This window comes from Oncorhynchus keta, chromosome 12, assembly GCF_023373465.1.
Source record: "Oncorhynchus keta strain PuntledgeMale-10-30-2019 chromosome 12, Oket_V2, whole genome shotgun sequence".
NCBI classification, from domain to species: Eukaryota; Metazoa; Chordata; class Actinopteri; order Salmoniformes; family Salmonidae; genus Oncorhynchus; species Oncorhynchus keta.
This window is the reverse complement of record NC_068432.1, coordinates 13095749-13111800: the sequence shown is the minus strand read 5'-3', so window position 1 is coordinate 13111800 and position 16052 is coordinate 13095749. Positions and strand designations below refer to the sequence as shown.

The window sequence follows — 16052 nt, the reverse complement described above, 5'->3', positions numbered from 1 at the left end:
GTACTTCATAACTATACACTAGGAAATGGAAAGCGAGGGGAAATGAGTCTCAGCATCCACAAATGAATGACAATGCAAACCTAACCAACCATTTCTGATTATTTACAGCTTGATCAGTATGATGCATGTTAGTCAGACATTTTGCTGATTTTTAAGGATGTGAACGCAGGGCTGTATACGTTCTATGTTAACCTTGCACTTCATTACAAGTTTATGCCTTAAGGCCAAGTTGAGTTGCACCCACTAAATGGTCTGTGTCCCTTGTAAAATCAACATGGACCACCTGTTTGGCACTAGAACTCACATAGACAGAGGGTCCTGTCTGGCCCAGATTGATCCTGGCCCTTCATATACAGACTTGCTCAGTTGTGTCTGGTGCCTTTGGCTGACTCTGAGCCCAAACAGGATGTTAGAGTACCATCCACCCAGTGTCAAAAACACAGCCAAACCTCTGTCACCCATCTGGGCCCAGATCCACAAATCAGGAGTGCTGATCTAAATAAAGGTTAAATACAAAAATCTAGGATCTGTCCATATAATCTTATTCATTATGATGTAAAAGGCTAAACTGATCATCGATCAGCAGGTCTACTCTGAAAGGCTGTGTGGATACGGGCCATAGTCTGATAAAGCCCCTTCCATCACAAACACAACACAGCCTCTCAGTCCCAGTCCAGAATAGATAGGATGCTGGAGTGTCTCATCCATCATGTTAGCATCACAGCCAAAGAGAAGCCTCCCAGTCTCAGTCCCACACCTGGCCCATTAGAGCCCCCTCCATCAAAACAACAACACAGCCGAGGCAGAGTCGAGCCTCCCAGTCCCCCACCTGGTACTGAGAGGATGACCGCTGCCCACAAACATGCCTGTCTGGAATAAACACCCGGTCTCTCTCATTCTCTCTTTTGCTCTCTTCTTTTCTTCTCTCTCTCTTGTTGTGTCTCTCTCTCTCACCAGGTCATCAGGCAGCTGATGAAGAAAGAGTTTACTTTAGAGTTCTCTCGCGACCGCAAGTCCATGTCTGTGTACTGTAACCCCACTAGTAAACCAGGCTCTGGGAGCAAGATGTTCATCAAGGTACACACACACAAACCCCTCAGTCAACAGATCTCTCACATGCTTTAATAATACATTTTCTCTGTAAGCCAGAGTGATTAGGAGCTTGGATGTCCAACTTGTTTTGCTGTCATTTTTTTTTTTAACCTTGTGTGTCCTTTGACCCCTGTACCCTCTCCCTACACACACACACACACACACACACACACACACACACACACACACACAACCTCTCCACTCCAATCTCACAGGGTGCCCCAGAGAGTGTGATGGAGCGTTGCCAGTACCTGCGTGTTGGCACAGGGAAGGTGGCGCTGACCATGCCCCTGAGAGAGCAGCTGACCTCCCTGATCAGGGACTGGGGCACTGGCAGGGACACACTGAGATGCCTGGGCATGGCCACACGGGATTTACCACCAAAACGGGAAGACATGGATCTGGAGAACGCCACTAAGTTCGCTGAGTATGAGGTACAAGAGAGAGATGGAAAACCTTAGTGTTTGTAGGTTTCTGTTTGCTATGTCAGAGACGGGGCATGGACAGAACTGGGCAGGGAGAGTTATTTGTTTTGTTTTTATAGACATGTCCTATGTAAGGAGAGATCGTCCACCTTACAAATTATGATCATTATCATTGTATTTATGTGGTGCGCTCCCCCTACTCTGACACCCTTTATCCTTTAGCTTGAGCTACATCCAGGTTGTATTCTGATGCTTGACTGGGTGCTGCTCATTCATCTATCTGGTGCTCACATTCTGTCTTCGACATTCCCTCATCCTCTACCTGCCTCCTACCCCTCTTCTCCTCCTCTTTTCTCTGCATCCTCTCCTTGCTCTCTCCAGACGGGCCTAACGTTCGTTGGCTGCGTGGGCATGCTGGACCCGCCCAGGAAGGAGGTGATTGGTGCTATCCAGCTCTGCGCCGAGGCGGGCATCCGTGTCATCATGATCACCGGGGACAACAAGGGCACGGCTGTGGCCATCTGCCGACGCATCGGTATCTTCGGCGAGGATGAGGATGTGGTGGGCAAGGCCTACACCGGCAGGGAGTTTGACGACCTACCCATAGAGTCCCAGAGAGACGCTGTAAAGCGGGCACGGTGCTTTGCCCGTGTGGAGCCAGCCCACAAGTCTAAGATCGTGGGCTACCTGCAGTCGTTTGATGAGATCACTGCCATGGTGAGGAGAGGGTTAATGCACAGCTCCATCCATTTGTCTCATTCAACTGCCTGGGAGCTCAGTGCCTCATTTCAGTATAATTTTGACTAGGTCTTGATTGATGTTGAGTTTACTTCATTTGTGTGCAAATAAATCAATGAATAAATAGATCAAATGTTAGATCTAATTCTTTGAATAACTCACTTATGGGCCAATCTATTCTGACTTGGCTTGACAATGAAGAGTTCTGCGAACTATCAAGTTTTCCCATCGCATGTCTAACACCCTATTAAATAATGAAATACTTTTGCTTTCCTCCACAGACTGGTGATGGGGTGAACGATGCGCCAGCCCTGAAGAAGGCAGAGATTGGCATTGCCATGGGCTCGGGCACGGCTGTGGCTAAGTCGGCCTCTGAGATGGTTCTGTCTGATGATAACTTCTCTACCATCGTGGCGGCTGTGGAGGAGGGCAGGGCCATCTACAACAACATGAAACAGTTCATACGATACCTCATCTCCTCAAACGTCGGCGAGGTCGTCTGGTAAGCAGAGATGCATGCACTGCACACAAAATCACACATTTTCCTATGTCAAGAATGCTGACTATCGTTGTTTTCTTTGTATTTCTGATGTGTGTTTACTCTCTCTGAAGCATCTTCCTGACGGCCATCTTGGGTCTGCCTGAGGCTCTGATCCCGGTACAGTTGCTGTGGGTCAACTTGGTGACAGATGGTCTCCCTGCGACTGCCCTGGGTTTCAACCCCCCAGACCTGGACATCATGGACAAACCACCCCGCAACCCCAAGGAGCCCCTCATCTCTGGATGGCTGTTCTTCAGATATCTGGCCATTGGAGGTGAGACACTGTCTGGTCTACTGGACACTGGTTATAATACATCAAGAGTTGCTCATTCATTCTTTTTGTCTCTCATGTAGTCTCGCAAGTCATAATCAATGTGTCACGCTAGCTAGTTGGAGACTACCCTAATGTGACTTTCATTCCTAACATGGGGGGTTAAAACGTGATCGACCTGGCTCTCACGGTTGCTTGGATTCTGACTTCTTGCCTGACTGTCTCTGTGTGTTCCTGCAGGGTATGTTGGTCTGGGCACGGTGGGTGCTGCCACCTGGTGGTACCTGTTTGATGAGGAAGGCCCTAATGTGACCTTCTACCAGCTGGTGAGTGGAAACAAACACACCATTCCAATGACTTCATTAGGGTCCTATTCATTAGCCACCGGGTGGAAGAAAACCGACTAAAACAAGGAGGGACTGCTTGAACATGTCCGGTTAGTTAAAAACCATTTTTGCTACAGTGTGTCCTAATAAATAGGACCTAGGTCAACCCCTTTTCTCTGCTGCCTCTAGAAATGGATATTCTTCTCAGGAAAACCAGTAACTTTTCAAACACCTCTTGTTTATGTGTTTTCAATAGCATCCATCCCCAGAGGATGGTTCTTAATCACTTAGTACAGTTCTGGGCTATATTTGGTTGTTCTTATGGTTAACCCCATCAGCTATTTGCCATGACGACAATCTCTGGGATCATACAAGGAGACAGAAATAGAATTCAGAGAAAATAGAGAGTTCACTGGTGGAGAATAAGACACATGTGGTCTGATGGAAATAGGAATGTTAGAGAAAGAGAGTGAACAGAGGAGGGAGGGAAGAGTGAACTGAGTCCAAGGGTCCCCAGAAGGGAAAATGTCAGAGGGAAAGGGGGAACAGAGGAGGAGCTGAGTCAAGGTTTTCCTGCAGCTGCTGCAGTATCAGATCAAATCTGGGACCCAACACAGCAGGTCGCAAGGTTAGGTCACTTCCTGTGCACAAGTGCGCACAGTGCTTCGAGTGTTCTGGTCGTTGACTTGCTTGAAGTCAGTCTTGGTCATCTAATGCCGTGTAAGAAACTTTGGAATAATACTCCAATGTGCAATGACTGTATCTAGATGGAATGGAAGAGAATTAAGTTGAATAGTGCAACACAAAGCCCATTCCATGGTGCTATTTTGTCTGTTGTAAAGCCTACCTCACCACTCTCCTCTACCTCTCCACAGAGACCCAATCAGTGTATGCAGGTCAACCCCATGTTGGTTATATGCTGTGAAGCCTGCTTACCTAACTTCTGTCCTCTCTTCACAGAGACACTTTATGCAGTGCTCAGAGGACAACCCCATGTTCCAGGGTATCAACTGTGAGGTGTTTGAGTCCCGCTACCCTACCACCATGGCCCTCTCTGTGCTGGTCACCATAGAGATGTTCAACTCCCTCAACAGGTCAGTCAGCAGCATGTTGTACTTGGGAGGGCAACAGAACTATATGATTATACATGAATATATTTTGGTCCATATCTGGTGGTCCTCTGTAGCACAGTTGATAGAGCATGGCACTTGCAGTGCCAGGATAGTTGGTTCAATTCCCGGGACTACACGTACCGTAATTGCTGGACTATAAACCGGTACTTTATTCCCACACTTTGAACCCTGCGGTTTATACAATGACGCAGCTAATTTATGGATTTTTCCCGCTTTCGCAAGATTCATGCCGCCAAAAAACTGAGCACCGTCACATAATGTGACGTAAATCGAGCGCGCTCAAACTTCCCATCATTCTGATTACGGTCGTAATTTTGTCACCCTCATCATGGCAAAGACACGGAGAAATGCATATGATGCAGCTTTCAAGTTGAAGGCGATCGATCTGGCTGTTGGAAAAGGAAATAGAGCTGCTGCATGGGAGCTTGGCCTTAATGAGTCGATTATAAGACGTTGGAAACTGCAGCGTGAGGAACTGACTCAGTGCAAAAAGACAACAAACCTTTCAGAGGGAAGAAAAGCAGATGGCCCAAAGTATTTGCAGCCACCCGAAATCAGTGTAAATCGTGCATTTAATGTGGCGCTCCGTGTTCAGTGGGAGGCTTGGATGACAAGTGGGGAGAAATCCTTCACTAAAACGGGCCGCATGCGAAGAGCAACTTATGGTCAAGTCTGCCAGTGGGTCCTGACAGTGTGGAGCATTGTCAAAAAATCCACTATCATCAACGGGTTTCGAAAGGCTGGACTGCTGCGTGTTGAAGGGGCAGCATGAGCTCAGCGGGGTATTTGCCTCCGGATGAAAGTGACGAGAGCGACAATGAAAACGATCCAACATCGGATGAAGCAATTCTGAGGCTATTCAACTCCGACACCGAAGGAGATGACTTCAGTGGTTTCAGTGCACAGGAGGAGGCTTGGTAGGCTACTGTTTTAATTTTTGTTACAAGCCGTGTTTCGTTAAAGCCTATTTATTTTTGTTACAAGCCGTATTTCGTTTAAAGGCTGTGTAAAGTTAATTTGTTTCAATGTACCGGTAGGCACCTGCGGCTTATAGACATGTACGGCTTATTTATGTACAAAATACATATTTTTTAATCATTTAGTGGGTGCGGTTTATATTCAGGTGCGCTTAATAGCTTCAATGCCATACAACACTCCTTCCGTGGCCTCCAACTGCTCTTAAACGCTAGTAAAACCAAATGCATGATTTCAACCGATCGCTGCCTGCACCCGCATGCCCGACTAGCATCACCACCCTGGATGGTTCCGACCTTGAATATGTGGACATCTATAAGTACCTAGGTGTCTGGCTAGACTGCAAACTCTCCTTCCAGACTCATCAAACATCTCCAATCGAAAATCAAATCAAGAGTCGGCTTTCTATTCCGCAACAAAGCCTCCTTCACTCACACCGCCAAGCTTACCCTTTTAAAACTGACTATCCTACCGATCCTCGACTTCGGCGATGTCATCTACAAAATTGCTTCCAACACTCCACTCAGCAAACTGGATGCAGTTTATCACAGTGCCATCCGTTTTGTCACTAAAGCACCTTATACCACCCACCACTGCGACTTGTATGCTCTAGTCGGCTGGCCCTCGCTACATATTCGTCGCCAGACCCACTGGCTCCAGGTCATCTACAAGTCCATGCTAGGTAAAGCTCCGCCTTATCTCAGTTCACTGGTCACGATGGCAACACCCATCCGTAGCACCTGCTCCAGCAGGTCTATCTCACTGATCATCCCTAAAGCCAACACCTCATTTGGCCGCCTTTCGTTCCAGTACTTTGCTGCCTGTGACTGGAACGAATTGCTAAAATCGCTGAAGTTGGAGACTTTTATCTCCCTCACCAACTTCAAACATCAGCTATCTGAGCAGCTAACCGATCGCTGCAGCTGTACATAGTCTATTGGTAAATAGCCCACCCATTTTCACCTACCTCATCCCCACACTGTTTTTATTTATTTACTTTTCTGCTCTTTTGCACACCAATATCTCTACCTGTACATGACCATCTGATCATTTATCACTCCAGTGTTAATCTGCAAAATTGTAATTATTCGCCTACCTCCTCATGCCTTTTGCCCACATTGTATATAGACTTTCCTTTTTTCTACTGTGTTATTGACTTGTTAATTGTTTACTCCATGTGTAACTCTGTTGTCTGTTCACACTGCTATGCTTTATCTTGGCCAGGTCGCAGTTGCAAATGAGAACTTGTTCTCAACTAGCCTACCTGGTTAAATAAAGGTGAAATAAAAAATAAATAAAAAAATAGTCCAGCAATTACGGTACGTTAAATGTATGTACGCATGACAGTAAGTATTTTTGGATAAAAGCATCTGCTAAATGATGTGTGTGTGTGTGTATACACAATAAACGTGTGTGTGTATATATATAGAAGGGTCTACGCCTAAAATGTTGGGCAGATTTTCTTCATTTTAGGCTCAAAAGAAGCATATCGTCCTCTTACATATACAGTCCTAGTCAAAAGTTTGGACACTTGCTAATTCAAGGGTTTTTCTTTATTTGTACTATTTTCTACACTGTAGAGTAATAGTGAAGACATCAAAACTATGAAATAACACATATGGAATCATGTAGTATCCAAAAAAGTCTTAAACAAATCAAAATATTTTTTATATTTGAGATTCTTCAAAGTACTCACCCTTTGCCTTGATGACTGCTTTGCACACTCTTGACATTCTTTCAACCAGCTTCATGAGGTAGTCACCTGGAATGCATTTCAATTAACAGGTGTTCCTTGTTAAAAGTGAATTTGTGGAATTGCTTTCGTTAATGCATTGGAGCCAATCAGTTGTGTTAGTGTAAGGGTGTTATACAGAAGATGGCCCTATTTGGTAAAAGAGCAAGTCCATATTATGGCAAGAACAGCTCAAATAAGCAAAGAGAAATGACAGTCCATCCTTTAAGACATGAATGTCAGTCAATCCAGAAAATGTCACGTTTTGTAACGTTACAGCCTTATTCTAAAATGGATTACATTTTTCCCCCCTCATCAATCTATACACCATACCCCATAATGACATAATGAATTGATTTTCAGAAAGTATTCAGACCTTTTACTCTATTTTGTTTTAGTACCTTTGGCAGCGATTATAGCCTCGAGACTTCTTGGGTATGACGCTACAAGCTTGCCACACCTCTATTTGGGGAGCTTCTCCCATTCTTCTCTGTAGATCCTCTCATCTGTGTCAGGTTGGATGGGGAGTGTTGCTGCACAGCTATTTTCAGGTCTCTGCAGAGATGTTTGATCGGGTTCAAGTCCGGGCTCTGGCTGGGCCACACAAGGATGTTCAGAGAGTTGTCCCGAAGCCATTCCTTCGTTGTTTTGGCTGTGTGCTTAGGGTCATCGTCCTGTTGGAAGGTGAATCTTCACGCCAGTCTGAGGTCCTGAGCGCTCTGGAGCAGGTTTTCGTCAAGGATCTCTCTGTACTTTAGTCCGTTCATCTTTCCCTCGATCCTGACTAGTCTCTGCCGCTGAAAAACATCTCCACAGCATGATGCTGCCACCCCCATGCTTCACCGTAGGGATGGTGGCAGGTTTCCTCCAGACGTGACGCTTGGCAGTCAGACCAGAGATTCTTGTTTCTCATGGTCAGTCCTTTAGGTGCCTTTTGGCAAACTCCAAGCACGCTGTCATGTGCCTTTTACTGAGGAGTGACTACCGTCTGGCCTCTCTACCATAAAGGCCTGATTGGTGGAGTGCTGCAGACATGATTGTCCTTCTGGAAGTTTCTCCCATCTCCACAAAGGAACTCCAGAGCTCTGTCAGAGTGAACATCGGATTCTTGGTCACCTCCCTGACCAAGGCCCTTCTCCCTCGATTGCTCAGCTTGGCCGGGCGGCCAGCTCTAGGAAATGTCTTGGTGGTTCCAAACTTCTTCCATTTAAGAGTGAGGGAGGCCACTGTATTCTTGGACCTTCAATGCTGCAGAAATATTTTGGTACCCTTCCCCAGATCTGTGCCTCGACACAATCCTGTCTCGTAGCGCTACGGACAATTCCTTCGACCTCACATGCACTGTCAACTGTGGGACCTTGTGTTGACAGGTCTGTGTGCCTTTCCAAATCATGTCCAATCATTTGAAATTAGCACAGGTGGACTCTTATCACGTTGTAGAACCATCTCAAGGATGATCAATGGAAACATAATGCACCTCAGCTCAATTTTGAGTCTCATAGCAAAGGGTCGCAGTACTTATGTAAGTAAGGTTATTTTTAATAAATGTGCAAAACATTCTAAAAAGCTGTTTTCGCTTTGTCATTATTGAGTATTGTGTGTAGATTTGAGGAAAAAATACATCTTAGAATAAGGCTGTAACGTAACAAAATGTGGAATAAGTCCAGCGCTCTGAATACTTTCCATGTTTTGGCCTTCTGCTATGTCACCCTGATTCTGAGAGTTGTATTAGTTTTATTAGGCCAGTCATTTGAGTATAGACTACTGTAGTAAATCAGGGACTTTACCCACAAAGACTGAGTTGGAGTGTTGATCTAGGATTTTTATTTTTATTTATCCATTATTTTACCAGGTAAGTTGACTGAACAAGTTCTAATTTGCAGCAACGACCTGGGGAATAGTTACAGGGGAGAGGGGGGGGGGGGTGATGAATGAGCCAATTGGATCAGTTTCACCTTTCAGATCATAATGAATACGATATTATATCCTAAATCAGCACACCTACTCTGAGACGCTTTGTGGATACGGGCCCAGACCTCATACATCTGCATCGTAATAATGGTCCTGTAGACCATGTTTTGGGTCCAGTAGTTGTCTATGAATACAGTAATTACAGATTTTGTGTTTTTTTTCTAATGTGGCTTCTCCTCCTGCCTCTAGTCTGTCTGAGAACCAGTCCCTGATCAGGATGCCTCCCTGGGTGAACTTCTGGCTGCTGGGGGCCATAGTCCTCTCCCTGTCCCTCCACTTCCTCATCCTCTACGTCGAGCCCCTGCCTGTGAGTACAGCATATACATATGTTCTGTCTGTCCGTCAGCAATAGTTTGCTTTCTAGTGTATCCCTCTCTCTGACCTGGTCTACCTCTTTTCTCTGCTCTCCAGCTGATCTTCCAAGTGACCCCTCTGTCCTGGTGCCAGTGGATTGTGGTCCTAAAGATCTCCATCCCCGTCATCCTTTTGGATGAGGCCCTCAAGTACATCTCCCGCAATCACTTAGACGGTATGACTCAGTTTCTAAAAGTAGCTTCCTGTTAAAAAACAGGAAATACAGTGCATTCGGAAAGTTTTCCGATCCCTTGACTTTTTCCACATTGTGTTACGTTACAGCCTTATTCTAAAATCAAATAAATTCCTCAATCTACACATATATAATGATAAAGCGAAAACAGGTTTTTATAAATTTTAGCAAATAAAAAACATTATTTACAAAAATATTCAGACCCTTTGCTATGAGACTTGAAATTGAGCTCAGATGCAACCTGTTTCCATTTATAATCCTTGATGTTTCTATAACTTGATTGGAGTCCACCTGTGGTAAATTCAATTGATTGGGCATGATTTAGAAAGGCACACACCTGTCTATATAAGCTTCCACAGTTGACAGTGCATGTCAGAGCAAAAATCAAGCCATGAGGTCGAAAATTACTTCCATAGAAGCCTGAGATGGGATTGTATCGAGGCACAGATCTGGGGAAAGGTACCAACATTTATTTGCAGTGTTGAAGGTCCAAGAACACAGTGGCCTCCATCACTCTTAAATGGAAGAAGTTTGGAACCACCAAGACATTTCCTAGAGCTGGCCGCCCGGCCAAGCTGAGCAATCGAGGGAGAAGAGCCTTGATCAGGGAGGTGACCAAGAACCCGATGGTCACTGACAGTTCTTCTGTGGAGATGGGAGAATCTTCCGGAAGGACAATCATCTCTGCAGCACTCTACCAATCAGGCCTTTTATGGTATTGTGGCCAGATGGAAGCCACTCCTCAGTAAAAGGCACCTGACAGTACGCTTTGAGTTTGCTAAAAGGCACCTAATGGACTCTCAGACCATGAGAAACAAGATTCTCTGGTCTGATGAAACAAAGATTGAACTCTTTGGCCTGAATGCCAAGTGTCGCGTCTGGAGGAAACCTGGCACCATCCCTACGGTGAAGCAAAGTGGTCCTTCTGTAGCTCAGTTGGTAGAGCATGGCGCTTGTAACGCCAGGGTAGTGGGTTCGATTCCCGGGACCACCCATACGTAGAATGTATGCACACATGACTGTAAGTCGCTTTGGATAAAAGCGTCTGCTAAATGGCATATTATTTTATTTTTTATTATTATTATTATTAAAGTGGTGGCAGCATCCTGTTGTAGGGATGTTTTTCAGTGGCAGGGACTGGGAGACTGGTCAGGATCAAGGGAAAGCGGAACGGAGCAAAGTACAGAGAGATGAGAACCTGTTCCAGAGCGCTCAGAACCTCAGACTGGGGCGAAGCTTCACCTTCTAACAGGACAATGATCCTACGCACACAGCCAAGGCAACGCAGGAGTGGCTTCGGGACAAGTCACTGAATGTCCTTGAGTGGCCCAGCCAGAGCCTGGACTTGAACCCGATCAAACATCTCTGGAGAGACCTGAAAATAGCTGTGCAGTGAGGCTCCCCACCCAAGCTAACAGCGCTTGAGAGGATCTGCAGAGAAGAATGGGAGAAACTCCCCAAATACAGGTGTGCCAAGCGTTATACCCAAGAAGACTCAAGGCTGTAATCGCTGCCAAAGGTGCTTCAAACAAAGTTCTGAGTAAAGGGTTTGAATACTTATGTGATATTTCAGTTTTTTGTATTTTGTTTAATTTTGCTAAAATGTATAAATACTGGTTCTTGCTTTGTCACGATGGGGTATTGTGTGTAAATTGATGAGGGAAAAAAAAGATTTTAATACATTTTAGAATAAGCCTGTAACGTAACAAAATGTGGAAAAAGTCAAGGGGTCTGAATTCTTTCTGAATGCGCTACATGTGACTGTTTGGTTTTCCCTAGAGATTTCTGATTGACTTTGGTAAGAAAATGGGTTAGGGATAGCATTTCTTCTGGAGCTTGCTTTGGAAACCCCCCAAAAGTGACGTTCCTCTCTTTTTCTGCATTCCTTATTCAGCCTAAACTTTGTCTCCTCTCGCCTTCTGTAAAAGGTACTTTATAATTTGGGTTTTTCTCATTGCTTCTTTCCTTTTCTCCCATCTCTCCCATGCCTCCTCCTTGCACCTCTTTGAAACCTGTATATTGTAGCTAAAACGTGCTAGATTTGGACTTTTCAGTTTACCCTTCTCATGAATGACTTTTTATGCCTCATGGTTAAGCTCTATGCATGTAGACGTTAATTTTAAAACGTTTTGTTTTTCTCCCCAATAGACAACGAGGACAAGAAGTACAGGAAGAGGCAGCTGAAATATTAAGACCCCCACCCCCCACACACACACCTTTCCTTTTTAAAGAAATGCCCCTCTCCTCCATTCCCTCATTCCCCCCAGTCCTGCATGCTCAACCTCCACTAGAAAACGAGCAGGGCATGCATGAGACCGAGAGTACATCTGTGCGAGTGTGTGCGCATGTTTGTATGCGAGCGTGCGATGGTGTACATGTGTGAGAGTGAATGAACGAGTTAGTGTGTTTGTATATGAACCAACGAACGAATGCATGCCCATGTTCACGTAGGCCCAGGAAAGCGTGACGACAAACTGCAAAACACATCCAGGACTCCTGTTGCTTTTTAAAACTTTCAGCTCATCGCTTTTGACTCTGTACAGTAACATGCAATAGGTGGACCGTGGAGGGAGAGGTTTAGGAGGAGAGGGGTCAATCAGCTGGGGGATTGTTGTGTGTCTGCGGGGAGAGGGAGCTGGTGCAGCATAGAGAGAGAGGGGTATACCCTGGCAGAGACTACATAGTCTTGATGGTACCAACAACCGACAGAGCCTGGCATGCTAACTGGTGAAGATGCTAGTAACTGGCAGCTAGAGGAACCACATTGCTTGGCCTAAGGTGCTGCCCAGTACCCATGTATCCATCCCACCCCTTAGGAACCCCTCTGTCTGCCAAGGCTTCTGTCATCCAGATCCACAATGTTGGAGAAGTTGTCTGGACCACTGTCTGGCTCATAGTAGTGGCCATCAGACCATCGCATCACAACTTCATGCGCCTCTGGCTACAGTATACCACCACGTTCCTCTACTTCCCTTTCTCTCCACATGGACCTCTGTTTGCTGTATATTGAGCTGATTTCTGCTCTTTAGCTCTCCTCTCTCCCATCGACCTTTCTCTTCTTGCTCTTTCATTCTCTGTTTAGGAAGCAGGTAGGCAGCATTGGCCCTGGATTCTGACTCATCCGGGCTTGGGCGGTGCAGTGTGGTGTGTGGAGGCGTGTGCCTCTCTGTCCTGAATGTGTGAATAGCTTTTTGCTGCTTGGCCGCTTTCTTTAGTTCTTACTGGGGAGCCGGAGTCATTCCAGAGACATGGCAACCAAGATTAAATGTGAAATGATGACTACACCCACTTTGCCCAGACTATTCTGATAAACCCATCCAGCCTCACAATCAACCTTCAGTGTTGCGCATCCCTCCCCTCCCCTCATCTCCATACCACAAGAACGCTGTTCCTAAATCACAATTGTAGTTGCGGAGTACTACTACCACAGAGTAGATACACAAAATATACTTATACTTTGGAAAGGATGCTTAGGAGGGTGAGAAGGAGAATTGGCAAGCAAGGCAGCTAAATTGGCCAGACTTCATCAGTCGGAGACCTTTGTCTCTCCCAGCACATATCAATCAAATCAAGACTTTAACACTCCCAACATGCTGTATGTCGACTTGGACCTAGTAGGGTCAAATAATGAATGTATTTTTGTGCCAGCCTATTTCCCATACCTTCCCACTCTACTCCCAGGCCACTCCCACGAACCCTGGTTTACCACGTGAACCCTCTCTAGCCCTTTTAGTTCTGTGCAGTAAGATCATTTCATCCCTTGTTACTTAGTTTTCATCTTATTGAATAAATAATAATAATAACACACCATCACTATCAATAGTGCATGTCCAGTTAGACAAGCTTAATACAAGCTCTTTCCCCTTATTGTTGTGCTGCTCCCTGGGTTCTCCACGCTACCGCCAGTGCTCTTTGCATTACAGGTTAACTATTGGCTATTGTTTTTAAAATAAGTAATAATAATGTATTTGACTGAATGAATGAATTTTGGATTGTTGCTTTAGCTCTTGTTTTGGGGTTTGCTGTGGAGCCATTGTGCTCTGCGGGCTGGGGCCAGTGGATTAGCTGGAGGGAAGCAGAAACACAAGGGCTCAATCACAAATTGACCCCTAAGCACAGATCTGAGGGATTGGATTGATATAAACAATGTAGTGAAACTTCCACCTAGCCTATCAGAGGGCAAGGTGGAGCTATTACCATATTGCTTACACCTGTCATCCAGTCAGATCTCCACAAATGTGTAGGGCATAGGGGTCGATTTTGGGATTGGGTCTAGTAGTGTTATGTGCTTGTTAAGCCTTCTGACACTTTCTAAGTCTGCTTGGGTGAGAGCACCAAAGCAGTATGACCAAAGTCCATTTTGATTTTCATCAAGGAACTGCATATACTGTAGTTGTGATATGCAAACAGTTGTGACTGGCACTTAAGGTAAACATTGGACGACCAGTTATCTGGAACCACTGACCTAACACCTTGACAGAAAGGAGAGATCTTGGCCTTTCTATTGCTCTTTAATGAATATCTACCATGGTACTCTTGTTAGCTAACCAGCACAACTTTTGATTCTGAGATTACTACCAGGCCAATACAGTAGCTCTACCTGTTCTATAGCCTAACAGTGGCAGAAGGCTTCAGGACCCCCGGTGCGCTTCCTAGCTGGTTCTCAGCCTCAGATCATGATGGCGATATAGCATGCTGGCACTCAGGCTGTCCAGCAGTGATGTGGGTTTGTACAGTACCTTGTTATTTACTACTGAATCCTTGAACTCTGTAAAAGAAAAAAAGATTGCATGGATACCTTGTTACTGTAATTAATATTCTATACAGTATATTAGACCTTTTTGATAACTTACATGGCATCAATGAAACCTACTTAACAGCAAGAGAACCAACTGCGAGAAACCATTACATATTTTCTTTGAGCACATCTTGGCATCTAATGATCTACATTTTTTTGTAGACTAGAAAAAGGTTGTTTATTCATCGTTACTGTTTGTTTTCTTGGTTTCTGGGGTTTTGTCATACTTTAGGGAAAGAAATTACAATGTGTAAAATAAACAACAAGAATCATGGTTATGATGAGAAAAATAATTATGATAATGATGAAATAATTTATTTCACTAATGGTAATATGGTTTTGAGAATTATTGTTGAGAATTTCAAAATTAATTGTTTGGTTTAGACAGTGCGATGAACAGTGATGAATCCTGGGTAATGAAGTTGTGTGTACATTGAAGGGCTTGGTGTGACTGCAGGCTCCAGAGACCGCATGTTAGCCATTTGGGTCAGACCATTAGGAAGGTGGTCCTAACCATGGTACGCTTGGATAGCCTGGTCCCAGATCTGTTTGTGCGGTCTTGCCAATTGACCACGGCCATAGGAGTTGGCAAACCGCAGTCCCAGATCTGTTTCTGTCAGGCTAATGTTTTGGCATCGTGTGCTGTAGAAACATAAGCACCCATGTGTGTATTATCAGTGAGGTAGTCGCCAATCTAGAGGTGGCTCTGCTCCTGTTGGACCTTTCTCCCTGTCAACCAATAGTAAACATTCACAGGTTGCTGGAGCCTGAATCTCGCAACACAGAAATAAAGGATTCTCGTTATTGCATTGTTAATATTAATTGTGGACACAATTTTATATATGACAAAGACATGGAAATAAATATTATTTATCTTGTTATTTATTCAGAGGTTTGCTTTCTTTCATTTTTTAAATTATGTTGGATCAGATGAGTTGGGTTTGCTTGTTAAATTTGATGGAAGGACAAACAAGATCTGTACACTTTCTCAAATCAGTAGAGCATTGTGCTTGCAATGCCAAGCGATATGGGGTCAATAACTGCTGGGGCCACCTTTGACATAACTGTTTGCACACATGTCTAAGTCACTTTGGACAAAAGCATCTACTTAATACTATATCATTATTTATTAATACAATATCTTGGAGGGTAGAAGTTTAGGCTTATGTTCGTATGTGCCTAAATTGAAGCCTACCAGCAGAGGGCAATATTGTATGATTTTTTTCCCCCATCTGAAGACTGACTACCATTATCAATTTACCTTAAGTGGCCAGGCCAAAACATCAGTAGGCTACACAAAAACAAAATAACCATTATAATGAGTAGTGATGACAGGACACTGTCAGATCATATCAGGTGGTTATAATGCTGACTGAGAATGAGGGAAAATCTAAATTTCGCTACACCCGCAATAACATCTGCTAAATGTGTATGTGACCAATTTGATTTGAACACGCTTTCGGAATGTATTCAGACCCCTAAACTTTTTTCACATTGTGTTAC

At 44.6% G+C, this 16052-nt stretch overlaps 1 protein-coding gene across 2 annotated transcripts in view; it reads left to right on the top strand.

The window, feature by feature from the left end:
* LOC118391017 (sarcoplasmic/endoplasmic reticulum calcium ATPase 1-like) overlaps positions 1–15434 on the top strand; it is an 86166-nt gene extending 70732 nt beyond the window's left edge. The window contains exons 14-24 of one of the 2 annotated variants that reach the window (XM_035781924.2): positions 958–1077; positions 1308–1526; positions 1899–2234; positions 2537–2757; positions 2868–3070; positions 3308–3393; positions 4354–4487; positions 9394–9511; positions 9616–9733; positions 11646–11679; positions 11900–15434. In XM_035781924.2, coding sequence (XP_035637817.1) covers positions 958–1077; positions 1308–1526; positions 1899–2234; positions 2537–2757; positions 2868–3070; positions 3308–3393; positions 4354–4487; positions 9394–9511; positions 9616–9733; positions 11646–11650 — 1560 coding nt within the window. In that variant the 3' untranslated portion in view covers positions 11651–11679; positions 11900–15434. The remainder of the gene's footprint in view (positions 1–957; positions 1078–1307; positions 1527–1898; positions 2235–2536; positions 2758–2867; positions 3071–3307; positions 3394–4353; positions 4488–9393; positions 9512–9615; positions 9734–11645; positions 11680–11899) is intronic. The other variant, XM_035781923.2, reaches the window with a different exon arrangement.
* Positions 15435–16052: the final 618 nt, after the last annotated feature.